The 27,884-nt window shown below is 33.6% G+C and overlaps 13 protein-coding genes across 13 annotated transcripts; 6 read left to right on the top strand and 7 right to left on the bottom strand.

Annotated features, from left to right (window-relative positions):
• Positions 1-77: 77 nt before the first annotated feature.
• On the bottom strand, positions 78-1,490 carry WICANDRAFT_61966 (putative methyltransferase; the record flags this gene model as incomplete). Its single annotated transcript, XM_019183289.1, has 2 exons — positions 78-1,411; positions 1,481-1,490. The coding sequence occupies 2 exons, from the start codon at positions 1,488-1,490 to the stop codon at positions 78-80; spliced, it is 1,344 nt and encodes a 447-aa protein (XP_019040615.1).
• A 249-nt stretch (positions 1,491-1,739) lies between these two features.
• TAP42 (Tap42p) lies at positions 1,740-2,783 on the top strand (the record flags this gene model as incomplete). The annotated part of the gene is made up of 1 exon (XM_019183288.1): positions 1,740-2,783. The coding sequence occupies one exon, from the start codon at positions 1,740-1,742 to the stop codon at positions 2,781-2,783; it is 1,044 nt and encodes a 347-aa protein (XP_019040614.1).
• Positions 2,784-2,808: 25 nt separating this feature from the next.
• NUP120 (Nup120p) lies at positions 2,809-6,111 on the bottom strand (the record flags this gene model as incomplete). The annotated part of the gene is made up of 1 exon (XM_019183287.1): positions 2,809-6,111. One exon carries the CDS (start codon positions 6,109-6,111, stop codon positions 2,809-2,811), a length of 3,303 nt encoding a protein of 1,100 aa, XP_019040613.1.
• A 2,310-nt stretch (positions 6,112-8,421) lies between these two features.
• CPA1 (carbamoyl-phosphate synthase (glutamine-hydrolyzing) CPA1) lies at positions 8,422-9,732 on the top strand (the record flags this gene model as incomplete). The annotated part of the gene is made up of 1 exon (XM_019181472.1): positions 8,422-9,732. The coding sequence occupies one exon, from the start codon at positions 8,422-8,424 to the stop codon at positions 9,730-9,732; it is 1,311 nt and encodes a 436-aa protein (XP_019040612.1).
• A 253-nt stretch (positions 9,733-9,985) lies between these two features.
• WICANDRAFT_61962 (uncharacterized protein) lies at positions 9,986-14,053 on the top strand (the record flags this gene model as incomplete). The annotated part of the gene is made up of 1 exon (XM_019183286.1): positions 9,986-14,053. The coding sequence occupies one exon, from the start codon at positions 9,986-9,988 to the stop codon at positions 14,051-14,053; it is 4,068 nt and encodes a 1,355-aa protein (XP_019040611.1).
• An 88-nt stretch (positions 14,054-14,141) lies between these two features.
• WICANDRAFT_29485 (MGMT family protein) lies at positions 14,142-14,519 on the bottom strand (the record flags this gene model as incomplete). The annotated part of the gene is made up of 1 exon (XM_019181613.1): positions 14,142-14,519. The coding sequence occupies one exon, from the start codon at positions 14,517-14,519 to the stop codon at positions 14,142-14,144; it is 378 nt and encodes a 125-aa protein (XP_019040610.1).
• A 557-nt stretch (positions 14,520-15,076) lies between these two features.
• ISW2 (DNA translocase) lies at positions 15,077-18,472 on the top strand. The gene has a single exon (XM_019186264.1). It carries the CDS (start codon positions 15,255-15,257, stop codon positions 18,414-18,416), a length of 3,162 nt encoding a protein of 1,053 aa, XP_019040609.1. The 5' UTR covers positions 15,077-15,254; the 3' UTR covers positions 18,417-18,472.
• A 239-nt stretch (positions 18,473-18,711) lies between these two features.
• Positions 18,712-20,898, top strand: WICANDRAFT_78032 (NADH-quinone oxidoreductase subunit G family protein; the record flags this gene model as incomplete). The annotated part of the gene is made up of 1 exon (XM_019184650.1): positions 18,712-20,898. The coding sequence occupies one exon, from the start codon at positions 18,712-18,714 to the stop codon at positions 20,896-20,898; it is 2,187 nt and encodes a 728-aa protein (XP_019040608.1).
• A 239-nt stretch (positions 20,899-21,137) lies between these two features.
• Positions 21,138-22,391, bottom strand: WICANDRAFT_61958 (ribonuclease III family protein; the record flags this gene model as incomplete). The annotated part of the gene is made up of 1 exon (XM_019183285.1): positions 21,138-22,391. The coding sequence occupies one exon, from the start codon at positions 22,389-22,391 to the stop codon at positions 21,138-21,140; it is 1,254 nt and encodes a 417-aa protein (XP_019040607.1).
• Positions 22,392-22,951: 560 nt separating this feature from the next.
• WICANDRAFT_15473 (uncharacterized protein) lies at positions 22,952-23,731 on the bottom strand (the record flags this gene model as incomplete). The annotated part of the gene is made up of 1 exon (XM_019180647.1): positions 22,952-23,731. A coding segment is annotated over one exon (780 nt), but the record flags the coding sequence as incomplete, so codon positions are not given.
• Positions 23,732-25,172: 1,441 nt separating this feature from the next.
• On the bottom strand, positions 25,173-25,781 carry CUS1 (U2 snRNP complex subunit CUS1; the record flags this gene model as incomplete). Its single annotated transcript, XM_019181006.1, has 1 exon — positions 25,173-25,781. A coding segment is annotated over one exon (609 nt), but the record flags the coding sequence as incomplete, so codon positions are not given.
• Positions 25,782-26,614: 833 nt separating this feature from the next.
• On the bottom strand, positions 26,615-27,099 carry BIL1 (Bil1p; the record flags this gene model as incomplete). Its single annotated transcript, XM_019184649.1, has 3 exons — positions 26,615-26,673; positions 26,728-26,770; positions 26,821-27,099. 3 exons carry the CDS (start codon positions 27,097-27,099, stop codon positions 26,615-26,617), a joined length of 381 nt encoding a protein of 126 aa, XP_019040604.1.
• Positions 27,100-27,260: 161 nt separating this feature from the next.
• RRG7 (Rrg7p) lies at positions 27,261-27,764 on the top strand (the record flags this gene model as incomplete). Its single annotated transcript, XM_019183284.1, has 1 exon — positions 27,261-27,764. One exon carries the CDS (start codon positions 27,261-27,263, stop codon positions 27,762-27,764), a length of 504 nt encoding a protein of 167 aa, XP_019040603.1.
• Positions 27,765-27,884: the final 120 nt, after the last annotated feature.

The following is a 27,884-nucleotide window of genomic DNA, read 5'->3' as shown; positions in this document are numbered from 1 at the left end:
CCTACAAATAAATAGACTCAAATATGTATAATTTTATATGTATCAATCTTTTTTTCTAAAACAACTGTAATCCTTTATCAATTGGAACCATTTGAGTAACTAATAACAGCATATTTACCACTACTCAACCATGATAATCTTGAATCATGATCTTTTTCCCAGAAATCACCAACTTGGTCATAAACTCCCTCTTGTAAACCAACTAAAACATCAGCTTTGATAGTTCTTAGGGCCAAGATTTTCAACCCATTTGAAGCTAATGGACCAATAGATTCAGCAAAAGTTGTAGTGGATGGCCATCTTCTATCACCTGTCAATTTTCTATAATTCATATCACCTTTAAAGATAACTAATGAAGAATCACTTAAATCTTTATGAACTTTAGCACCACCAAATTCAACTTCTTTTGGATCAATATTCCAAAAATCTAAATCAAGAGTCCAAAATGGGGAAGTACGTAGTTGTAAAGTACCATTATTATTGAAATATTCAATTTTGTTAATGAAGTGATCCAGTTCTTTTCTATGTTCTGGGAATAGTGTTGTATTTTTCAAATCTGCCAACAAGATGTAAAAATCTTTAATATTAACATCTGAAACCATCCATGGGATATCCTTTGTATGGAAAACAACTTCATCTGTTAATTTCAAATCTAGTAAGAATAAAGCAAAAATCAAATCAGTATAAACTTCAAACCCAGCATTATCCAAAACAAAATCAACTCTTTTAACTTCATCTTTTGAAGTGGTCAATTGTTTCCAAGCTTCATCCAAATCGTTATCCAAGATGTTTGCCTCGGACTTCTTTCTAGCTTCAGCACCTTGGATTGACTTGATATCCTCTAAAGTAGCAGTAGCTAATAATGATAAATCTGTTGCATTACCCCATAATGAGATTTCAGCAAATTCATTAAACAAGATTTGTTTAGTTTGTTCATCAATTGAATTAACCTCCTCGGTTAACTTATAATAACGAATAGCTAATTCCACAACACCAGCAACAGAACTTTCAAATGATGATCTTTTCAAATTATCAAAAATATCATAATTAAACCATAATGATTTTGATATAAAGAAAGAATTAATAACACGGTATAAATAATTTTCCAAGAATAACCAAGGACCTGTTAACCAAGTATAGTTCTGACCTTTTAAAACTTTATCAAACGAGGCAAATGCCTTATTTGTAGGATGTTGGAACGGTTTAACAGCACCATCAGATTGGACATCATTTTTCAATTGCTTCAATTCTGATTCAATTTGTTCACCTTGTTTCTTGAACTCAGCATCAGAGGAATTCTTGACAGCTGAGGCAACATCATCAATTGCATCTTGGATGATTTTGATCCAACGGGTTCTTGCTGTTGAAAAGGCAAAAGAATCTGAATCTTTGTTGTAGTAAACGTCTGGTACTAAACATTTGAATGGTTAATAAAAGTTCAAAAAGACACAATACGAAAAGGAATAAAAGGGCCACTCACAATTGGACATGGTTTTCTAAGGAATTGCGTCTATAAGTTTATACTTAGTTAAAGCTCTAATTCTTTACGTGTTCAAAATAGAGGTTGTTCACGTTCTTTTATACCCTCCACATGACGATTCGCACACTCGCAGCGATTCGCGAATGTGTTTGGTGATTAAATTTTCGCCTTTGTACAACTGGATCAATGAGCTCCATAAAACGAGTGAAGAAGGTCATCAATTGTCTATTAAACACTAAATTGGGAAATCGTATAAACCATGAGCACGCAGAGTGAGCAACAAAAGCCTTTAAAAACAGTCTACAACGAGTGTGTTTGCGGGTTCACCCAATTGGGAGATTCCATCCAACGTCAAGATTCTGATGAATACCAGGGCAAATTGAAAGAATTGACTCAAAAGTTTTTAAATTTGAAAGAGACCGTGGGAAGAATTGGGTTATTTAGTGATAATGAATCAATTGAAGATGTGAATACTGGTGAGATCCAATTGTTGAGCGTGGAGTACTATTTGGCACAACTGTATGCTCAGAATATTGCACCTTCGAAAATTCATAATTTGAAGAAAAGTATACTGCTATATTTACAATATCTTAGAAGTTTGAGTAATTATGACCTTTTGACCAAAGATGAGGTGGACAAACTAGATAAACTAAGAGAAGATCCTTTTGAAATTAAGAATTTATCAGATACTGCAATGTTGAGAAGAGATGAAAAAATTGCAGCTTACAAGTTGGAGAAAACATTGACAACAAAGATTGAATATCTATCTAAATTAGAATCAGATGAAAATGAATATAATAATGCAGATGAGGAAGAAATAAGGCAACTTTATATTGATCAATTGAAATTGTTTACATTAAAGACTTTTAACAATATAAGATTTATTACCCAAGAGTTGGAAATTTTACAAAATATCCCAGAACCAAAAATCGAACCAATTGAAGATAAACAAGAGACAAAGGATCCAACAGGCTATACAGAAAAACTAGAAACAGTGGATAAGGCATTCTTATCAAAAGAAGGTAAGATTTTAAAACCATTCACTATTGTGAAACGTGATGATTTGAAGAAGAAAGTGTTTGGAACTGGTCAATATTTACCAACAATGACTGTTGAAGATTTCCTTGAACAAGAATTGGCAAATGGTGGTATGGTTACCGGGGGCGGTAATGACGGACCAGAAGAGAGTAGTGATGAAGATGATTTCGATAAAAATGATAGGGATACTTATAAAGCTAGAGAATGGGATGATTTCACAGAAAGTCATGCAAAAGGTAGTGGTAATACTATGAATAGAGGTTAATAAATGGAAAACAGTTTGCTTATATTTATGACAAGTATTTAAGTTTCAAGTCTCTTGAAAATGAATTTGTAATTTTTAGTTGTTCCTCCTTGAGTTGTTCATAACTGAGTACATCATTTTCCTCAGTGTTAATTGCAGTAATGATCCATTGTTCATCTTTTGGTAAAGTAACCAATAAATTCAAAATTGTGGAGTATAATCCTGCAACTGTGAGCTTCAATGTTTCATCTTCTTCTTGCTTTGTTTTGTTGATGAATTCATATAATGATTCTAGTGCACTTCTATATCTTTTATATTTCAACCTAAAAGAATATAAAACTTGATAAAAGAATAATGATTTTTTCAAATCTGAAGTGTATGATTGAGCTTTTGATAACAATATTGAATCAACTAATGGATAATCTTGTTTGAAATCATAATAATTCAATCTTCTAATTTCACCAATCTTGTATAATTTGTAAATAAATCTATCAAATGACTCGATTTTCTTTTTTGGATCTTTGATATTATCTAATGCAATTGTGGCAATTTCAAAATTCGACAATTCAATGGCAATTGTAAATAATGTATAATATTTTTCTTCCAAATATTTATTATCAAATTCATTATTGAAATTGTTTGAAATGGATAAATTAATGAATTTCAAAGCTGACTGGAATTTGAAACTATTGAGGAACAATATACTTAGATTCATATAGAATTTTGATAATGAAGTATGGAAAAACACACTATAATCTTCAATTGATTTGAAAATTTCTTTCTCTTGTGAAGTTAATCTATATTTGATGATTTGCTCTGAGTTTTTCAACAAAATTTTTTCAGCTTTTGATGCTTGATCCGTTTGTAAATATGTGACGGCTTTTAATAATGCAAAGACAGGTGTATCTCCATAATATTGTAAATAATGATTGTATAACAAAAAAGTATAATCATTGGAAATTAAATAAGCAGCAACCGAATAGATGAACTCAACACTATTAATGAATGGGATGATTTGATGATTAATGAATTGATTCAATGTATTACCAGTTAATAAAAATCCATCAGGAAATTTCAATTCTAATATTTTGGTGACAAGACTGTTTTCTAATACTGAAGTTTCATCCAATTCTAACTTGTTTGTTGTTGTGTTGAAATTTATGTAGAAAGTGGTTTCAATGGCTTGATAAGTTTGATATAGAGGTAAAATAACAGATAATAAAGATTCCAATTCTTCAGCATTATCAAATTCTAAAACCAATAACAAAATTAATAAATCAAATAAAATTTCTTGATTAACAACCAATATATCTTTTAAAGTTTTCAACACTAATGAGACACCAAATTTTGTTAATTTACCCTTGATTAATGAATCATCATTTGATCCTGATTGAAGGTTTAGTAAATCTTTGATGATTTTGAAAATATTGTCAAATGTTGCTAATTCTTCCACTAAACTTGATAAATTTGTTGGATTAAATTTATTGTTTAAACTGGATTCATAAATCAATGCTAAGCTTTCATTTTTTGGACGTGTTGGTTGTGTAGTGTTGACAAGTCTAACTAATGCATTTCTAACATTATTCAAAACATCACTTGAAATTGATTTTCTGAAATTGGAAATGATGTCTAAAAATCTTAAATGTTCTTTAATATCATCAAACTCTTCAATTGATGAAATTTTCAAATGCTTGTTGTTGCTTAATAATTCCATATTTGAGGTTTTTCTAACTAAGGAATAATCATTTCTATTTATAACCAATATCAAGCTTGTGTCAACGTTAATGTATAGTTTTAATGGTTCATCTGATTGTTTTTGAAATTCTTTACATAAAGTGTCGAATCTTTGCCACTGTTTCTTCAAGTTCTCATCATAATTCTTATCAATAACAATATCTTTACCAATAGTTTTAACAACTTTTTCACGGATTGATAAATCATCTAATAAGTTTTCATCACCATCCTTATTTAATTGATCATTTGTAAAATGCTGTTCATAAATTGATAATGCAGTTTCAACAATTTCATTTGAATAGAGCCCTGCATCAAATATTTTACGTAAATAAAACTCAGACCATGTTTCACTATCAGTGAATTTCTGTAACTCTATTGAGGATTTAGCAACTTCAAACCATTGGAAACTTGCATCTTTATCAATCTTCAAATTTTGAATGATTGAAGAAGTATTACTTTTCCAAAGTACCCACAATTCAAGATTTTCTTTTGCTGAAGGTGCTATTGATTTAAAATCTGCAACTAACCAAATTGTAGTTGAGTCAGGTAAATTTGCTTCAAATTCAAATTTTGCACCTAAATCACCAACTTCAAATGATGTTAAATTTGATTGAATTTCCAAAATTTTGAAAACTCCATTACCAAATGGTAAAAAAATTGATAAATATGTATGTTGTTGACCATTAATTTCCACTTTCAATATCTCTAACAATTTTGTTGGGTTTGGATCAAGATATGGTTTATTTGTAGTTATTTTATTTGATGAAATGAAATCAGTTAATTCTTTTTCCAAAATTAAACTTTGTCTTGAAATTGACCAAACTCTTAATTTTTTATTAATAGTGACCGTGATCAAATAATCATCTAAATGAATAGCATCAATTGTAGTTTTCAATGAAAGATCTGAATGTTCTGATGAAAATTTATGATTTTTAGCCCATGGTTTGAATAAATTTCCTAAACTTTCAAAATATGAATTATCATTGAAAATGATTGGTTCCACTGTGAAGTTTGATAAATCTTTCTTTAACCCGATAATACCACCATCCCTTAGTAGCACTATGGAATAGTCATGTGAGTATGAGTACAAGATATGTGGTTTTCTAATATCAAATCCATATGGGTTCGAAATCTTACACCATTCTTGATAATTTGATGAATCAATACTTGATGATTTGCTGACAACAAAATCAGACAATTTCAAAATGATGGTTATGATCATACCAGCATCACTTATAATATCAACTAATATGGATGTCTCATCATTTGAATTGATAAATTGGTTAATTGTTAAACAATTTGATCTAATCTTGTCAGGTAGATTAATTTTCAATACTCTCAATTCAATACTGAAATTGTTGTTTAATGCCAATGGTGTCAAGACAATTGAATTGCCATCGTTTATTATTCTATAATTGATCTTATTTGGGATAGAATTGGAATCAATAGTCAAAATATCTGTGTTTTGTTCAGTTAACTTTGATTTGAATGATGATTCTGGATCAAGTTGTTTACCATGTGAGTTTGACCATAAATGGCGAGCAACATCGAGCTCCAAAACAGGCAGAGCACCAGTAGACACCTTACTCCTGGAATACCTCGTAACCAACGACATCCTTCTTTCAAAAAACCAGCGGCTATGGGTTCTTTAACGTTCACAATGTTTACACTTTAAACTGGTTTAAATTTTTGTTTACACTCGATTCGAACAAATCTGAACACATCCCAACACCAACTTTTAATACTTGCCCTAAATTCGCGAAGTTTACCCTTCTGAGAGACTTCCGCGAATTTGGCCTGTGTTTGGAAAGGATAAAAAAAATTTTCCAATTGAATGAAAACTCTCTTTCTTTATGTTTATATTAGTAACAACACAAAACTATCAAAAGAGTAAGTTATCAATAATAATAACTCATTGAATAGTCATTGATCTCATTAGATTGATTTGTTTGTTTTTTGTGATGAGCACAATTTATCAAATTCAAACTAGAGTGTATGACATCTGTATGATCACAAAATAATATAAGCTTTCTGAAGTTTCAAACAATTACAATACTTTATAATAATGAGGTTAATAATGATTATCTATTCAATTGTGGAATTTTTTTGAGTACAATTGGGAGTGTCGTTCTAACATGTTTTAGGATTCTTGAATACAGGTGTATTCTTTTTGTTAGGAACAAAATCTTATCGTGTCATGAGGAGATGAGATTGAATTGACAAGATTGATGAAGCTTTTTTGGAAACCTAGATGATGATTTTACAAAAACAAAGCTGGAATTACTGGCTGATTCTCTGTGATGTATAAGTTTTTGCACTACACTGATATATGGTTTTCAAGAAGCGGTTTCAATTCTTGGGATATTTGATTTGTGTCTTTGATTGACCAAGATTTATACTAACAGGTGTTTGATTGAAGCAGTGACTTCAATACATATTCCATATTTTTTGAGATGACGAGCCACAGCACTGGGCACTGACTAGGATGAGTGACAATGCTTTCAAGTGGGCCTAGAAAACCCACGCTACTGATCTTTAAATATGGATTGTGTTTTACAGCTCTTTGAATATATTCTTTCATTTGAAATTGGAATTGTAAGTACTTTTTGTTACTGATAGATTATATGATGGATAAAGATTCAAGTGATGAATACCTAGATGACGAGTCATAATCGGGTTTCCCGTTGACGACAACCTTTTTTTTAATACCATTCATGCTTCACTGATTTTGAATCAAAAACATTATATTTCAAACAATGTGGTTAGAAATAACACTAACATGTATCTAGTCTATGGAAGATAGTGATCACTTACATACAATTTATAAAAAAGGATTTTTTAGTTTGTTTTATTGACAGAGGATGATATTGAAATAAATAGACAAGCATATGTCTGATTTTCCAAGAAGATAAATTATTTCTAGTCTGATGTCAATAACAAATGAATAGTTTCAGGTTACAGCCGTTGCTTTTATTTTATTTTCAAATGGTGAGTTAATTATCTTTTCTATTCATTTGAGTCATTGTTAATGATGATTCTTCCACATTTTCACGACGGTCAACTGCGTTTACTCCCTGTTAAGAGTAAACTTTGATGAATTTCAGCCTGTGACAGGGCGTGGTCCTGATTATAATGAACTCAAATGAATATAGTTTAGTTTTTGGATTCTAAGTACTAATTTTTTGCAATAGAGTGGGTATTAAATCTTTTATACTTGTGTTTTGTATAATAAAGAGTTATGTGATGAAATCTATAACCATTAGTAAAATTGACTTTTGGATGATTGTATTTACAATTGATTTGCATGTCAGGCTGATTATTATCTTTTATTATCACAATGAGAGTATTTTATTCTTGTTTTAGTTCTTTTCCTAACAAAAGTTTATAACAGTTTTTCAATTTGATGTTTATTCGTTTACTCATGATCTGTAGCTCGATTGATGTCACCAGCCTGTACTCTCTGCCTAGCTCACAGCCATCTCAACCTAGCTTCTACCTAGCTTCTGCTCAGGTCCAGACAGACCCCTGCCTAGCGCTCCCTCTGCGCTTTCGCGAAATTCGCCTATGACTAATTTTTCTGACTGATAGAAAATTTTTCACATCTTTTTTTTTTAATTTTTGGTGGGTATAAATTCGAGTTTGAATCTTCAAAGTGGAAAATTCCAACCGTTGAGATTACAACCAACTTTAAAACCACCATCCAAAAGTTTAAAGACAAGACTCAATTGCTACAATCCGCTAAAGCTCTTGCAAACTAGATTCAATTTTCCTCTTGTTCAATTGGAAAATCATCTCAACCCCCTTATCTTGACCATATCTTGTTTATGAGATTTGTCACTATCTTTACCTGTCAAGACTACATTTCTGATCATATTTGGAAAACTAATCAACAATAATTTTAACAAGAACTAATTATACAAAAGTCATGAATTCTTTATTATTCACAACTTCAAAGGCCTCCGTGTCTTCAAAATTTGCTTTCCAAAGATCATCACGTTTTGTTAGATCTTTGGCAACTGCAACTTCTCAATTAACTTCAGCTAAGAAATTAGATAGAGCAACTTTTACAATCCGTAACGGTCCAATCTTTGATGGTTATTCATTTGGTGCTAATAAAAACATCAGTGGTGAAGCTGTCTTCACAACTTCTTTAGTTGGTTACCCAGAATCAATGACTGATCCTTCTTATAAAGGTCAAATTTTAGTCTTTACTCAACCTTTAATTGGTAATTATGGTGTTCCAAGTGGTGAAGCTCGTGATGAATTCAACTTGTTGAAATATTTCGAAAGTCCACATGCTCAATGTATTGGTATTGTTGTTGCTGATGTTGCATTGAAATATTCTCATTGGACTGCTGTTCAATCTTTAAGTGAATGGTGTCAAAAAGAAGGTGTTGCAGCTATTACTGGTGTTGACACTAGAGCCATTGTCACTTTCTTGAGAGAACAAGGTTCTTCATTAGCTAGAATCAGTATTGGTGAAGAATATGATGCTGATCAAGATGAAGCATTCCAAGATCCAGGTGCTGTTAATTTGGTTCATAAAGTTACTACTAAAGCTCCATTCCATATCCCATCAAAAGGTGATTATCATGTCGCTGTTATTGATTGTGGTGTTAAGGAAAACATTTTAAGATCTTTAGTTTCAAGAGGTGCTTCAGTTACCGTTTTCCCATATGATTATCCAATTCATAAGATTGCAACATCATTTGATGGTATTTTCATTTCAAATGGTCCAGGTGATCCAACCCATTGTGCTTCAACTGTTTATCATTTACAACAAACTATGGAAAACTACCATGGTCCAATCTTTGGTATTTGTTTAGGTCATCAATTATTAGCATTAGCTGCCGGTGCTAAAACTATCAAGATGAAGTATGGTAACAGAGCTCATAACATTCCAGCTTTAGATTTGACCACTGGTAAATGTCACATCACTTCACAAAATCATGGTTATGCCGTTGATACCACTACTTTACCTAGTGATTTCAAACCTTATTTTGTTAATTTGAATGATCAATCAAATGAAGGTATGATGCACGTTTCCAAACCAATCTTCTCTACTCAATTCCATCCAGAAGCTAAAGGTGGTCCGTTAGATTCTTCATTCTTATTTGACAAGTACTTTGATTTAATTAGAGATTACAAGTCTAAACAAAATGAATTGGTTGGTGTTGTTAGTAACAAGCCAACTGATTTATTGGTTAATATCCTTTCCAAAGAAAGAGTTTATTAGAAATATTGAAAGATAAGTAAATTTAATATGTTTTTATGAGAATCAATTTGTAGATCCATTTTTGATTATACGCCATCGTGGTTTTCGCGAAAGCCAATTATATCGTAAAATTCGCGCAAACGCCATCGACGATTTTCTTAGAGCGTGTACCATCATCATCAACGTGAGTCAAAAACAATCAAAACCGTATCCCTTTTGTTCCAATATACCAATCATATCAAAGAAATCAGTCACTGCAAATGTCACAAGTAGCATGAGTACCGGGAAAAGCAAGTCAGAGCCGCTGTCCGCCAGGTTGAAGAAGTTATCAAAGCAAGAATTAAACAAACGTGATGTCTTTGGAAGAACAATCATTCATATCATTTGTATCTTGGGTAGATTTGATCTATTGAAATACTTATTACAGAATAATAACCTAAATATCTTCATAGTTGATTATGAAAGTGGTTGGACTGGGTTACACCATTCCATCTTTTATGGTAAAATTTCTTGTGCAAGGTTATTATTAGACAATTGTTCAGATTTGATCAAGGTTAAAGATAGAAATGGGTTAACAGCTATTGATATTTATCATTTGAAATATTCTTATCAAAATCTAAATATCTTCCCAAGTTCAATAGGTGTTCATGATACAAATTATTCTTCTAGAAAAAACAATGATAACGTTAATACCATCCCTGATAAAATATGGTGGGATAGAGATATACGCGGTGGCTCTGAAGTGTTTACATTTGGGATAAATGTTAATAATCACTTGGGTACTGGTGATTCCGATGATAAATTGAATACTCCACATAGAGTTAATATTGAAAACAAAAGATTACAAGATTATACATTATCTATTGCAGATAGATTAGTTAAACCAAGGATTAAAGAGATAAAAATTTCTAAGAATCATTCAGTTCTATTAACAAATGAACATAAACAAAATATACTAGTTGCTGGTAACCCATCGAGAGGTCGGTTAGGCCATGGTTCATCAGTGCCAAATTATAGATTTACACATTTGGATTATTTCACGGATGAACATATTATTGACGTTGCAATTAGTGATGATCATACATTAGCTCTAACATCAGATGGTGAAGTTTACTCTTGGGGGTTAAATAATTATTTTGAACTAGGCTACCCAACTGAACGTATTAAAGAAAAAATTGACACTTTTTCAAATGAACCAAGAAGAGTTTTACAAGGTTTGAAAAAATTGAAAATAAAAGGAATAGCATGCTCCAAGATCCATTCTGCTGCTTTTACAGATAATTTGCTAGTATTATGGGGGTTGAATGTTGGCCAAATGGATTTTGTTTCGTATGGTGAAACTGTCAAACATGGGAAATTGAAAGGTGTTGTTCAAGTTCCAAGAAAATTAGAGTTTCCAAATAATATTAAACAAGTTATCACAACAGATACAGCTACTATTGTCTTGTTAGTTACTGATGAATGTCATATTTTGACTAATGGTTCTCATCTAAGGTTCCAATTACCATTATTCAAAACATTAAATAATGAATTTGAGTATTTTAGACCAACAAAATTTTCCAAGAAGAAGAAAATTATCAAGCTAGTTTCAAAAGATTGTACAAAAATTGGTATTTTGTATGATGATGGTTCTGTTTCAAATTTTGGTGTTGATATTTTTTCAAAAGCTTCAAATATCAAATATAATACAGTTTGGTCTCCAAGAAACACACATCTAAAATGTCATGATGTTGATATTGGTCAAGATGGGTCTATTGTTATTTGTACAAAAGCTGGAGCAGTTTATAAACGTATTTCAAGAATGAGTGGGAAATCTGATTATAAATTTACCAAAATTGCAAGGATCTCAAAAATTGTTAAAGTTAGTTGTGATTCCTTATTTAGTTCATTTGGGTTTATAAAAGATGATGTCGATCAATTACCATTAGATCTTGCCAAAAACCAGTTCTTAGTTGATATCAATTATCTTTCACCATTAACACCTTCAATTGCAAATAGAAGACAAGCACAATTGATTGATTTGGATAATTCGGAAAGATATGTTGTGAATTATTTGAATAAACCACATTTAGATGAATCAGATGAAATTGATCCATTGAAATTATTCAAAAATAATTTTGACATTGAGGATGATGAGAAAAAATCGGAAGATGATCCTTTATTCAATGATTATATTAATAGATGGGACTCACCTCAAAAGATTCAAAGCACTTTTGAAAAATTAGATATTGAAAACATTTCAAATGTTTTACAAAAGAAGGACCTGAAGTATTATTTGATCACAAATGATTTCAAGGATGGCAAAAATTATGATTTGGAGTTTGAAATTGACGATTGTTTAGTTGGTGTCCATAAATCCATATTGTTCTTCATCCCTCAATTTCATGAAATTTTTAAATCAAACGTTGTTATTGGTGATGTTGTCTTTGGAAAAGTTGAGGATAATATCATCAAAGTCTCAAACTTACACTTGCAATCTTTACTAATCATTTTGAATTTCTTATATACAGGAAGTTTCATCAAGATATGGGATCAATTCACAGCTAGTAATACACCACCATTATTGAGAGAGGTTAAGCAACAAACTTTAGAATTGATGAAATCTTTTGGATTGATTAATGAATTACAAAGACCAACTTACAACATTTTTGAGAAATTCAACAGTTTTGAAAACTTTGAGAATGATGTTCTGATCAAACTGAAAGATGATGAAGAAATTGGTTGTTGTTCATATATTATGGCTGCAAGAAATGCTTATTTTGAAACATTATTTTCAGAAAGATGGGATGGTTGTAAAACATTGGAATTTTTACATACTTCTAAGCAAGTTTTTGAAATTGCTCTGAGGTATATTTATGGGTATGAACAATTGTCAATTTTGGATCATATGGTTGAGCTGACCAGTATTTCTGAGTTTATCAATTTACAATTTGAAGTTATTGAATTGAGTGATGAATTAATGTTATTTGGGTTGAAAGATTTGGCACAGTTGATGATCAAAGATTTTATCACTCAAGATAATGCCTTGTTAATTCTACACCATGCTGAATTATTAAATTGTAATATGTTGATTGGTGAATGCTTGTGGTTTATTTACAATAATGTTGAATTGTTCTTATTTGATAGTCATTATGAAGATCTATTATCGCAGAATATAATCAAGAGAATTGATAGCTATTTCAGATGGATGAATCGTGTTAATAAGATCCAATCAAGTGATGGGTTAAGTTATTGGTATGATGAGGATTCAGGTGAAGCAGTCAAGAAGTTTTTGAACAACAGTAAGGATTTCAACAATCATTTCCTTGAAGATAATTCCTTTGAACCATTATTTGACATCAAACAAGTCAAGAAAGATGTAAAAACATCACCTAAATTAGAACCAAAGAAAAATAAATTACCATCACCTCCACCAATTGTCAATACCGAGAAGAAGAAATCTGTCTCAATTGATCCATTAGTTAGTTCACATTGGTCTAGAAAAACTAGTCAAGTTGATTCATCATCAGCAATTGAGTTCACAGATGAAGATTTCCAACCAGTTGTTAGTCGTCGCAGAAGGTCATCCGCAAAGAGAGCATCAGTCTCAACACCAACTGCCCCATCACCATTAGCGAATCCAACACCAAATTTGAATTCAACACCATCAAAAAACATTCCAATACCTCAAAGTAAGCCTATTTATGGCCACAGAAATAGCAGTGTCAGTTCATTAGTGGATAATATGTGGCCTGATATGAATGGTGGATCCTCACCTGGTGGGTTAAGTCCAATGTCCAATTGGGCTAATAGTTCAACTACAAGTTTAAATGGTGCTGGTTCTCCATCTTTGAAAAAAATATGGGTAGAACAACCTTTAATTTCACCACCTTCAAGTTCTTCATCTACAAGCAAAATTAATTTCAATAATGGTGCTGGTAAGATGTCACAAAAGGAGAGAAAAAGAATGATGAAATCAAATGAACCTGAATCCACACCATCCAAGTCAAAACCTTCAACTCCATGGAGTGCACCAAAAGACACATCATCCAAGAAAAATGTTTCATCATTGTTAGCTGCTCAAGAAGATGCATTAGCTGCCGAGAAGAGAACACCATCACTGGCCGGTATTATTCATGAAGAAGAGCATAGAGTTTTGGAGGATGTTATAAATGAAACCAGAAGCAAGAGCTTAGCAGAAATCCAACAAGAGGAAGAATTTGCATCTTGGTGGGAAGCTGAATCTAAGAAGGTTCAACAACAGATGAATGTATTGAATAGGATCAATGGCGATGATAAACCAAAAGGACAACAAAAAAAGAAGAATTTTAGTTCGAGAAATAGGAAAAGGTCAGTCAATTAAGGGATTCTTTATACAGTTTGTAATATAGTGATATTCAATATGAAACCGTTGTAGAGTTGAATACCAGCTTCAAGACTACTTTTTTCTTTCAGTCATATTCATCAAATTCAGTCTCTGGAAACCAACCAAATTCAGAAAGTTTGAGTTTATTATTACCATCAACTTCTACGCCTTCCTGCCTTAGCAGATCAGCTTGCAATTGAACAGCTCCTCCCTCTCTTGGAGATATAACACCAGCACTAGATACCACTCTCCACCAAGGAACATTTGCAGTACTATAAGGATATTCATGTTCTTGACCCTCTCTAGGTAAAAACTTCAATGCTTGCCCTACTTGTCTCGAATTTCTAGGTTTATATATAAGTTTAGCAATGTGTCCATAAGTTGTGATTCGTCCTTGAGGTATCAGTTGTACAGCTTCGTACACTGCGTAGTGGAATGCTCTAGCTTCGTCTTGTCTAGACATTGAACACTCTTGTCTAGCTGATAATACTCCTTCTCAGCTTCACAATGAGCCTATATATGTTCTGGGTTCAGCTGGTGGCTGTTGTCCAGTCCTTTTAAACTACCAGACCCAGCGCATTTCAATGGTTTGTGGTTTTCAGTTTCACGATCGAGACACTTTCAAACGCGCTCGAGAAAGCGCAAAAAATAAACATTACCCTCTCGAGACGTTGGTGGGAGTGGGCGTACCAGGTGTGATTTCAAGTCAAGTATATGGGCATAACTTGATGGATAATGGTCGTAGAAAGCTGATTTGGGAAGGGATTGGCTATTGAATTTCTAATGAATGTTGTGATAATTATAAATTTGAATTATATCACTTTTATTTGGTGTTTTCTGGCTGTTAAAATCCCCCTGATACGCCCACTCCCTCAGTTTTCATGAGGTTCCACACGTCGCTTTAGATTTTTTGATATAAACATTTCAGTTTTCGGAATCACAAACTTTTTTTTTCTTCTGAGCTCCTTTTTCATCCCAAAAACCTATCACATTCACAATCAAGAACAAGTTCCATTTCCAAGTGTCTTCACGTTTCACTAGAATCTCAGATCATATATCTATTTGTTTATATTTGATCTCCGTGGAAATTTAACAAATTTTTGTCACATTCGAAAGAATACGCCCGATTTCCAATTATGGTGAGTATTATCAAAACACACAAAACAAGTTTGCCATCAAAAAGAAAAGAAAACTAACAATGCAAAAGGCTGCTAAAGAAACTGCAGCTGAAAGAAAGAAACGTTTCTTGTTAGAAGTTGATGCAAAGACTGAAAGATTAAAAGACAAGAATGATACAGCTAAAAGATTCAAGTACTTATTAGGACTAACTGATCTATTTCGCCATTTCCTGGATCTAAGATCATCAAGAGACCCAAATATCAAAAAGTTATTGAAGAATCTGGACAATGAAAAGAGAGGAATCACCACAAGACAACCAAAAGAGAGTAATGCACGTCGTAGAAAGACTGAAAAGGAAGAAGATGCAGAATTGATACAAGATGAAGAATTTGAAGAAGAAACTACCGTTTTAACTGAATCTCCACACTATATTCATGGTAAATTAAGAGAATATCAAATCCAAGGTTTGAATTGGTTGATTTCATTATACGAAAATAGTCTTTCAGGTATATTGGCTGATGAAATGGGGTTGGGTAAAACTTTACAAACAATTTCATTCTTGGGATATTTGAGATATAATAGAAATGTTGATGGGCCATTCATTATCATTGTCCCTAAATCAACTCTAGATAATTGGAGAAGAGAATTTGAAAGATGGACACCTGATGTCAATGTTGTTGTCTTACAGGGTAATAAAGAAGAAAGAGGTGATATTATAAAGAATCAAATATTGGAAGCTAAATTTGACGTGTTGGTGACTTCATTCGAAGTGGTTATAAGAGAAAAATCAGCTTTGAAAAAAATCGCATGGCAATATATCGTTGTTGATGAAGCTCATCGTATCAAGAATGAAGAAAGTGCATTATCTCAAATCATCAGATTATTCTATTCCAAAAACAGATTGTTAATCACTGGTACTCCATTACAAAACAATTTGCATGAATTATGGGCATTATTGAATTTCATCTTACCTGATGTGTTTGGTGATTCTGAAATTTTTGATCAATGGTTTGAAAACCAAGAAGATGATCAAGATTTGGTTGTGCAGCAATTACATAAAGTGCTAAGTCCTTTTTTACTAAGAAGAGTTAAAGCAGATGTCGAGAAATCATTACTACCCAAGAAAGAGGTTAACTTATATGTCGGTATGTCTGAGATGCAAATTAAATGGTATCAAAAATTATTAGAAAAAGATATTGATGCTGTTAATGGTGTCGTGGGGAAAAGAGAAGGTAAAACAAGGTTACTAAACATTGTGATGCAATTGAGAAAATGCTGTAATCATCCTTATCTTTTTGAAGGTGCAGAGCCTGGTCCACCTTATACCACTGATGAACATTTGGTTTACAATTCAGGTAAAATGGCCATTTTGGACAAGCTATTGAAGAAAATGAAGGAACAGGGTTCAAGAGTGTTGATCTTCAGTCAAATGAGTCGTGTTTTAGATATTTTGGAGGATTATTGTTTCTTTAGAGAATATGAGTACTGTCGTATAGATGGTTCAACCTCTCATGAAGAACGTATTGCTGCCATTGATGATTATAATAAGCCAGATTCTGATAAATTTATCTTTTTATTAACAACAAGAGCCGGTGGGTTGGGTATTAATTTAACTTCTGCTGATATTGTTGTTTTGTATGATTCTGATTGGAATCCTCAAGCTGATTTACAAGCTATGGATAGAGCTCATAGAATTGGTCAAAAGAAACAAGTTATGGTTTTCAGATTTGTTACTGAAAATGCCATTGAAGAGAAAGTCATAGAGAGAGCTGCTCAAAAATTGAGATTAGATCAATTGGTTATTCAACAAGGTAGAGCTGTGAGTAAGAATTCTGCCATAGGTAATAATAAAGAAGATCTTTTGAGTATGATTCAATTTGGTGCAAAAGACGTTTTTGAAAATAACCAATCCTCATTAGAAACTGACATTGATGAAATTTTGAGGAAAGGTGAGGAGAAAACTAAGAGTTTGAATGCAAAGTATTCAGCATTAGGTCTAGATGACTTGCAAAAATTCACTTCAGATCAATCCGCTTATGAATGGAATGGTGAAAATTTCGCAAAGAAATCAAATGATGGCGGTTTGAATTGGATCAACCCATCTAAAAGGGAAAGAAAAGAACAAACTTACTCTATTGATAACTATTATAAAGACGTTTTGCAATCAAAATCTACTCCTCAACCTAAAACTCCAAGAGCTCCAAAATCAGTTCATATTCAAGATCATCAATTCTTCAATCCTGAGCTAAAAACATTATTAGAAAAAGAACAGTTACAATACAAAAAATCAATAAACTATAAAGTTTCACTAAGTGATGTTGAAGATGATTACGAAGAAGAAGAAGATGCTAAAAAAGAGAAAATCAAGAAGGATGAAGAAAATTCAACACCAAGCAGAAATTTGTCAAAGAAAGAACGCAGAAAAGTTGAACAAGACAAGATTGCAAATGCTGAACCATTCACTCCAGAAGATGAAGAGTTGAAACAGAAATACATTAATGAAGCATTCTCTGATTGGTCAAGAAGAGATTTTACTAATTTTATTCAATACTGTGCAAAGTATGGGCGTGATAACTATAAATTGATTTCTGAAATGTTGAACAATAAATCAGTGGATGATGTCAAAGCTTATTCTAAAGTTTTTTGGGAAAGAACTTCAGAGATTGAAGGTCATGAAAAATACGTTGCCCAGATTGAAGCTGGTGAGAAGAAAGTGCAAAGATTATTAAATCAATCCAAATTGTTGAAACTAAAGCTTGAGCAAACTAAGACACCATTAAAGAACTTGATTATTCATTATCCTCCAAATAACTCTAAGAGAGTTTATAGTGATATTGAAGATAGATTTTTGCTGGTTACAGTTAATAAACTTGGACTATTATCTGAATTCTTATTTGAAAGAGTTAAAAATGAAATAAGGACTAGTGAACATTTCAAGTTTGACTGGTTTTTCCAATCCCGTTCTTCACAAGAACTTGCAAGAAGAACAAATACATTATTATTAGCCATCACAAGAGAATTTGAAGGTCCAGAAGCATTGAAAAGAAAAAGAACCAAGTTGGCTGGCAATGATAATACGAATGGAAGCACTCCAAATGTCAGTCGTCAAGGCACAGTGGAACCAACATCTACAACCATCACTACAACAATCATTAGCACTGAAAATGGAGCACCAAATAGTGCGAAAAGACCAACAGATACAGTTGAAGAATCTGAAAGTAAAAAAGTCAAAACAGAATAAAATCATTTGTATATTATTTCAAGAAGCTGTATAATATAACGACAAAGAAAAGGAAGCACTTTTTAGCATATTTAATCTTTATTTATTGTCTGTAGTCTGATTGGCCTTGTGTATAGCTGTGTCCCTGACCACTTATTTCGCCAAATGCGGAAATTATCCGTTTATGGGGGAAAATCTGGGAAAAATGATTTCAAAGAAAAATCAAGGGATAAAAAAAAACAGGAACAACAACACTTAGACGCTCGTCAACGATAAAAAAATATCAAATATATTTCTCAGGTATAAGTCAATTAAAATGCTCTCTAGGCTAAGATCTGGTGTCCTTAGGGGACCAGTGCTCAGTGCTCGTCAGTTTTCGAAATCAGCACTACGTCGTGCGGAGGTTGAAGTCACAGTGGACAATGTCAAAGTGAAGATTGAAAATGGTTCATCAATTATTCAAGCCTGTGACAAGGCAGGTGTTGTTGTCCCACGTTACTGTTATCATGACAAATTGGCAATTGCTGGTAATTGTCGTATGTGTCTTGTTGATGTTGAAAAAGCACCAAAATTGATTGCTTCTTGTGCATTCCCTGTTAGAGAAGGTATGGTTGTTCATACAGATTCTGAAAGAGTCAAAAACGCTAGAGAAGGTATCACGGAGTTTTTGTTACAAAATCATCCTCTAGATTGTCCAATTTGTGATCAAGGTGGTGAATGTGATTTACAAGATCAATCAATGAGATACGGTGCTGACCGTGGTAGATTCAAAGAAGTTTCAGGTAAAAGAGCTGTTGAAAATAAGGCAATCGGTCCATTGATTAAGACTTCTATGAACCGTTGTATCCATTGTACTCGTTGTGTCAGATTTTTAAATGATGTTGCAGGTGCCCCAGAATTTGGTACATCTGGTCGTGGTAATGATATGCAAATTGGTACATATGTTGAAAGAAACGTCAATTCTGAGTTATCAGGTAACATTGTTGATTTATGCCCAGTTGGTGCCTTGACATCTAAACCATATGCATTCAGGGCTAGACCATGGGAATTGAAAAGAACTGAAAGTGTTGATGTCTTGGATGGTGTGGGTTCAAATATCAGAGTTGATTGTAGAGGTATTGAAGTTATGAGAGTTTTACCAAGATTGAATGATTATATTAATGAAGAATGGATTTCTGATAAAACTAGATATGCCTGTGATGGTTTAAAAACTCAAAGATTGACTACCCCATTAATTAGAAATGGTAACAAATTTGAAGCTGCAACTTGGGATGAAGCCCTTTCAACTATTGCAAGTGCATTCACAAGAATACAACCACAAGGACACGAAATCAAAGGTATTTCTGGTGCTTTAGCAGATGTTGAATCTATGGTTGTTTTGAAAGATTTGGTTAACAAATTAGGTTCTGAAAACTTGACAACAGATGATATTGACAGAGAGCAGGAACCATCACCATATGGGGCTAATGTTAAATCTAATTATACCTTCAACTCATCAATTGTCGGAGTTGAAGATGCTGATCAAATCTTACTAGTTGGTACAAATCCACGTCATGAAGCAAGTGTCTTGAATGCTAGAATCAGAGGAACTTGGTTGGACAATCCATTAGAAATCCATCAAGTTGGTCAAAAATTCGAATCAACATTTGACATCAATTACTTAGGTGAAGATGCCAATGCTTTGAAAAGCGCATTATCAGGCGAAGTTGGTAAAAAACTAGCTGCTGCAAAGAACCCAATGATCATTGTGGGCTCTGGAGTTGTCAATTCACCAGATGCTAAAGCTATATATTCCATGGTTGGTAATTTTGTTAAAAAGAACAAAAACTTTATTACTGCTGAGTGGAATGGTTACAATCTATTACAACGTGAAGCTTCACGTGCAGGTGCCTTAGAAATTGGATTCCATAACTCTTCTAAAGAAGCTGCCTCCACCAAACCAAAATTCATTTACTTATTGGGTGCCGACGAAGTTAAAAATAGAGATATTCCACGTGATGCGTTTGTTGTTTATCAAGGCCATCATGGTGATTTGGGTGCTTCATTTGCAGATGTCATTCTTCCAGGATCTGCATACACTGAGAAGACTGCAACATATGTAAACACTGAGGGAAGAGTTCAATCAACTAGAGCTGCAACATCTCCACCAGGTTCAGCAAGAGAAGATTGGAAGATCCTGAGAGCGTTGGCTGAATATATGAATGTTGAATTGAACTATGATGATATCTACTCTTTGAAATCAAGATTAGGTGAAATTTCACCATCATTAGTTTATACTGATGTTTTGGAACCAGTTAGTGCTGAAATTGCCAAACTAGGTATTGATACATTAGCTGGATTAGAAACAAAGATAACTGGTGCTGTATTGAAGAACCCAATAGAAAACTTCTGGATGACTGATGTTATTTCAAGAAGCTCAGTCACTATGGCTAAATGTATCCAAAGTTTTGGTGAGAAAGGTGATAAAGTATTTGATGAACGTCCTGAATATGCAATGGCATGAGGAAGAAGTCGTTGTTCGGCTCCCTATTTATTATTTATTATTTATTTATTCTTATTTATTAACCCACATTTATTTATTTATCATATATATGGCACTATTTATTCCAATGAAATACACAAGTCTGTCTTGTCTCAATAGCAATAATGAATTTGACAGCTGGGGAACAAAGTGTAGCGGGTTGATGCAAAGTAGCCTGCGTAATAAGGTTAATTAGAGCCTTAAAATAGCCAATGCCAAATTCAATAAGGCATAGGATTAGTGTCATATATACCTTGTGCAATTTGGATCTCTATAGGTGTTGTAACAACTAATGGGGTTGGGCCTCCTCTTTTTGCCAAAGTCTTGTAAGCAGCATATTTATCAACTTTTTGTTTGTTATTTGTTAACGCATCATAAGCAGCTTTTGACCCTGCATCTTTTTTATTACCAGCAATAGCAACTCCCAATACTTCACCATTAACAACACATGCAACTCTAAATGTTGGCTTATGCTCAGCATCTAGTTTTTCCAATAATTCATAAGATGGAACAAACATAGGGTTGAGTAGAACATACAAATCTTCTTTGCAATGTTTCACTTTTGCAGACAGAACTTCTGCGCTTATATCATATTTTGTAAGGTCCTGTTGAACAGGGTTTGATTCAGATGTGATGTTAGGGATAAAAGTAGGCACCTGCTCCACAGGATTTAATGATGCAAATTTTTCAATGATTGGTGAAGCCAAACGTGTTAGCCATGGTGTGATCTTGTGCAATTCTCTGTTGGAGTCCAAATATAACCCACCAACATAAGCTTCGAATATATCACCATATAATTTCTTGTGTGCCATGTTTTGTTCCAAAAGATTTAAATTTGAAACTAGATTTCTATCAAAACCATAAGCAAGTGACCATTGTGTCAAATTTTTATTGCAAACAATTATAGATCTGAGTTCAGTGAGTAAACCTTCTTGATATTCTGGGAATTTTGTAAATAGCAAAACACTAATGACATTGTTCAAAACTGAATCTCCTAAAAATTCCAATCTTTCATAACTTTCATGAACATCGTATTTGGTACTATTGGCCGCAGAGCTATGAATAAAGACAGTTTGATAAATACGTCTATTTTCGATATTTGGTAATTGAGGTAAGCCCTTTGGGTCAATGGTATATTTGTCAAGTTTTGATGATGATGTTGATGATGAAGAGCTGTTGGATTTTTTGGTTTCGATGGCAGTTGAAGGATTGAGTAATCCCGCCATATTGTTCAAAGAACCCCTTTGATAAGCAGTCTTCAAATTCGCAGCAGCCATTATTGAAGGATGATTGGTAACTTCTTTGATTTCTTCTGGTACGTCTTCGGACTGGTTCAGTTGTTTGATATCAGCTAGATTTAACCCAAATTTGGTTATATTCTCAAAGGAGTGTTCTAAGTCGTGGAAGTCCTTTTTCAGCTGGAACAGACGCCCGTATGTTATATCTATCTTTTCAGAATCGAATTTTGTGGACATGGAGACTTTTCAATTTCTATAGTGTTTCGAATGGCTTTATATGTCAATTGGAACAAAAGTGACAGAAATTGACTTGTTTGTTATACTGTGTTTTTTTTCTGTTTCGCACCAAATCGCGAATCACGATTCAATACAACGAAAATTAATTAGAGTACAACATGTAATAATTATACATATATCTAGAATCTGTCATTGTTTTTTCTAGAATTATTTTTGTAATTTCCACGGTGTGATCCATTGAATCCACCAGGTCTGTAGGAATCAAAAGTAGCTGTGTTTGGTCTATATGAATTTCCCTTATAAGAAGAGTTAGCTCTTGATCCAGGTTCAGATCTTGGACCTTTTGGACCTTTTGGTGCAGTGAATCTGTCATTTCTACTTGGCTCAGATCTTGGTGCTCTGTTAAAATTGACTGATGCTCTGTGATCTTGTCTAAATGTTGGAACTGAAGGTAAGCTTGATTTTGAGTTGTTTGAGTCTCTACCATTTGAATCTGGTTTATTGAAATTAACTGATGGTTTCTCTTCAGAATCGTTTTCTGGTCTCTTCGGAGCATCCGGTGAAATCCCATTTTTGTTCATTTCGTGTGACGGTATTTTGGAAGCATCTCTTGGGGTATTTGCTCTCAAAATCGAATATTTTTCAATAAGTTCTTTATTATCCAATGCCTCCATGGCAGCTTTAGTACCTGCGATTTTAATGTTTTCACCTTGACCTGTACCTAACAAATCACCAGCACCAGTACGTAATTCCACAATGAAAGTGGTTGGAACTGATCTAGTATCTCTATGAATACAGTCATAATGAAGACCTAAACTTGCACTACCAATTAAAGAGTACAACTCCATCTTGGCGTTTGGTCTGAACTCTGATCTTTGTTCTTTTTTAGGTTCGTTTTTCTTCAAAATTGGCTCAGCTAATTGTTTCAACCAATCATAAACAACAGTATAATTTGCTGGATTTTCAGTCATTAATCCCCCGATATATGCTTCAAACACATCAGCATATAACTTCATTTTACCGTTATTCAGGGTTTCATCAGGAGTGTTCTTTTTCAACTCTTTGTCTAACCCATATGCAGAAGACCAACGCATTAAAGTAGCATTACTGATTAATTTTGTTCTCAAAACTGATAAAACACCTTCAGCTGCATCAGGGAATCTATGATATGCAATTTGAGTCATCATATTATTCAAAACGGAATCTCCTAAAAATTCCAATCTTTCATTATGAGAATGTAGTTGTTCCCTTTTGGATAAAAATAGTTTATCCTTGATAATGGATTTATGAATGAAAACTCTTGCACGAATAGCAGGGTCTTTAATCTCTGGTAATGGTGGTAAATCTTTATCGTGATTTCCAAATGAAGAAGATGTTGGTTTAACTGTTGAAGCTGCTGAAGTTGATGACCCTGCACTTGGAATAGGAGTAAATTGGGGTGTATTGGCAAACGTCATTGGCTTTGGAGCCGTAAGAGCATCTGTTAATTCTTCAAAATTCAATATTTGGTCGAAAATTTCCAGTTCTTTGTTTTTATACATCGTCTTCAACTTTGCAGCTAGTTTCATCTTATATCTTGTTAACGCTGAAGTTAATTGTGGATTGGTTTCATCAGTAACTGATTTTTGCATCTGGAGAAGCCCTTCTTCATCTGGGGCACTTAATATTATAGAATCAATGGATGATTGAATATTCTTGACGGCATGTTCAACAAGTAAAATATCAGTTAATCTTGGTTGATTCAGGTCAATAGGCACCTTTGCCGCTTTTGAAGTTTCTGAACTTTCTTCACTACTTTCTTCACCGTTTTCAGATTCATTAGTTCTGGAGTATATCCTGCTAACTAGTGACTCGACCTCTTTAGATGTATCTAGATTCTGTTTCTTCTCTTCAGAATTAGATGTTGTCTCTCTAGACAACGAAAGTTTCTGTGACTTATTACGATCTCCTGGCACATAAGTGTCACCAACCGACTCTGCTTTTCTCTTACTCATGTTCAAAATAGTAGCCGCCCTTTTCGATTCCTTCCAATACCGGCACTATGTTGTATTTGATGATAAACGCTGGTTTTTAATGTTTATGGGCTACCATCCAGATTTAGGAATTTTTTGTCGAAGGTAGGCAAAAAAAAAATATCGTAGCCATTTTCTTTTTCGCGTTCTTGGATCTGGAATCTACACGTCAAATAATTCGCGAAAGCATCAAATCGTGTATATTAAGTGCCTAGGTATTTCAGAACCTGAACTTTTTGCCACTTTCTTCTTCATCGTCGTCTTCATCATCATCGTCGTCCTTTTCCTTGTTCTCCGTATTCTCTTTCACTTTTGGTTTTTTTCTAGGATCACTAGTACTGTTTTTCTGAACATCTGTTAAATCGTAGGCACGCTTAGAGGACATTAGACCTGAATCTGTTTGCTCGCTTTCTTTAACGACATGATATAGTTTCTTTGGTTGTTGATCTTCTTCTTCAGTTGCAGGTGAATTTTTAGTTTCAACTTCAGCCAAGGGAACATCTTCTTCATCACTATTTTCTTCGGCCTCATATGTTGGAACATCACCATCTCCATTCTCAATACCAGCAGCCTGCTTCAATTCAGAGTCTGACAAATATGCTTCAGCTTCCTCCTCGTCCACTTCTTCTTCCTCCTCTTCTTCATCATCTTCCTCTTCTTCTTCGTCCTCAGAGCTTTCATAGGATAGTAGTTTACCGAATGGTTCAGTTTCAACATTATTGATACTTGTAACAGCCACATCATCAGCAAACATAGTTTCTTCTTCTGATAAGTCAACATTATATCCAGGAATTTTCAAATCTGGATAACTTGGTGGTGGGCCAAAATGTTGCATCTTTTGCACCCATGGTAAAGTGACACCTCTGGGTATTCCCAATGCATTTCTTAGTTCATCTGAAACAACACCAGGTTTGTATTTTGAGATATCTAATTCTTCATTCTCTCTACCTTCGAAATAAACGTCACCAAAGCCAAATAATCTTGGTTTTGTTTGAAATTTGAAAAATGCATCATGAAGCTTTTGATAATCAAGATCCAATCTATTCATCTTTGGTTGAACTTTTTCTCTCATTCTTTGCTTCATATTTGATTCATCCTCTTTTGTAGTATCTCTCATGTCAGTTATACCTGTTTCGCTGATAAACTTGGGTAATGTGAATGGTTTCTTCTCTATTGATCTTCTTCCTGATAAATATTCTCTTTTAAATTGCCAATGAGCCGGTACTGGTACATAGTTTTTCTTTGACTTGATTTCAACAACCAATACAGGATCAGCAGCATCGACATCATACCATTGAACTAGTTCAGGATATTTTGATGCAGCTTTTAGTTCAGCTAATGGAATTTTATTAGCCTTTCTTTGTTTCTTTTTGCTCATCTTAGGCTGATCATCTTTCTCGTCCTCTGATCCTTCTCCATATTCTGGGTTTTCATCATCTTCACTATCCATTATATCACCTTTTGATTGTTCAACCGTGTTTGGTTCCTCCATGTGAAACTTGTCAAAAACATGTTTAAATTGTGCAAACTCTGGTTTTTCCAATAGAGCGTCAAACTCTGTTTCGAACATCTTTCCAGATGATGGCTCTTGATTAGTTACGGCATTTGATACACCAGCATCTATTGAATTTGTGGTTGATATACTTTGCTTTTGAGGTTTCGATATAGATTCATTATCATTTTTATTCTTGTTAGTGGCACCTTCAAGATTTGCTGACTGTTTCTTTAGAAGCTTTTGCTTCTCTCGGCGTAATTGATTCTTTGATTTCTTGGCCACAGCCATTTTGGTATCACTTTTGAGCACTTTGATGTTACTTAGTTGAGCCCTCAAGTTTTTTTGTTGTATAAAATTGTTTTTTCAAAAGGTAGACTTTATCCCGCGAATTCATTCTGTACTTTTCAGCTACATGTAGCAAAATCTCAATATAATACAAGATTGAAAAATTCAATCATTTAGCGCATTGTTAACGGATCTCTACGTCACTTAGTAGTGTCAGGTAATCCAGTTTATTGTAGTTCACCATACAATCAAGCCCTCAAAGATGGATATATATGCAACCGTCATTCTCAAAACCAGTTGGTTTTGAGCTCTATAATGATGTATAACATGTTTTGTGCAGCATCTAGCCATCACTTGACCTGACGCGCGATGTCTAATTAGGTCATAGAGCTAATTCATCGAGCTTTTTCTTGTTAACTTAACCTCAACCATCATTTGTTGTTTCTCATCTTGTTTTCAATCTTGTCTAACGTTTTGTTAATTTTTTCAACTGAGATTAGTTAGTACTAGAGCAAACAGGTTACTATCATAAAATTTCACATACTTTTTTGTTGAACCAGTTGGTCATTCTCATCAATCTTTGAATCCTGTTCCTTGTTAATTTCCTTATCCCTTGGGAGTTTCTGTCCTGACTTACAATCTCTTTCAACATGTTTTCAATTTCAGTAGCAACGTCAAAGATCGTGACCACATCAGTCTTCTTTTCACTTTCTTCAGGTTGGTTCTCCTCGCTACCATTTGATTGGATTAGACTATGGTTTGGTGTTGCTAGAGGTTCTTCTTTCAATGTGTCTTTGTCATCAACTTCCACTGTTTCTATGGCATCTGCAGACTCTGGGGCATCGACAAACGAGTCAGTTGATGCTGAAGCTGAAGCTGCGGCTGTGTTGATTGGTGTTGGTTCTTTGGAGCTCATTGTGGATGCTGATTTAAATCATACTTGAACAAGTTGTTAATGAGTTTGATTTTTCGTGTTTACATTTCGTGGAAAGAACATCGCTTCAAACCAGAAAACCAGTATACAAAAATTTGTGTATGATCAATCACATCATTTACCAAGAACCACCACCATCAAAGATGCTACTTCGGCCGTTTAAGAATAAGGTCATACCCACTCTCATTTTCAAAAGATACAGATCCGCCAAACCATCGTATAATGACCTCGAATCATATTTGAGATATGCTGAATTTGTTAAACTTCGAAAAGAATCAACTACATTTCTAGGAACAACTTTTGAGATGAAGGTTAAAGAAAAGCTTCAATCCGCATTGAACATTCCAGACCTACAATATTCTGGTGGTGCATACGATAATGGTATTGACCTCATAGGTAAACTTGACATTTCCCAATTCAAGACTGAACAAGCACCAGAGAAACCAACATACGTGGTTAATGGGAAGAGAATCAAACCACTTGCACTAAGGAAAAACATGGACATTGATGTTCTAGTTCAATGTAAAAGTTTCGCATTCAAAATCTCTGCTAAAGAAATCAGAGAACTTTCAGGTATTTTCCACTATAATATCGCACCAAAAGATAGAAACAAGACTTTAGTGATTATGACTGCACCAAATTATTGACACCTCAAGGACAAGCACAAATTGATAAAGTTGATACGCCGATGGTTTATTGTCAAATATCTCGAATGAAACAAGTTGGTGACAACGAATATGACTCTTCGAATTATGTTGGTGGTCAAA

This window comes from Wickerhamomyces anomalus (assembly GCF_001661255.1).
Source record: "Wickerhamomyces anomalus NRRL Y-366-8 unplaced genomic scaffold WICANscaffold_2, whole genome shotgun sequence".
NCBI classification, from domain to species: Eukaryota; Fungi; Ascomycota; class Saccharomycetes; order Phaffomycetales; family Wickerhamomycetaceae; genus Hansenula; species Hansenula anomala.
This window is presented reverse-complemented; position numbering and strand designations above follow the sequence as displayed.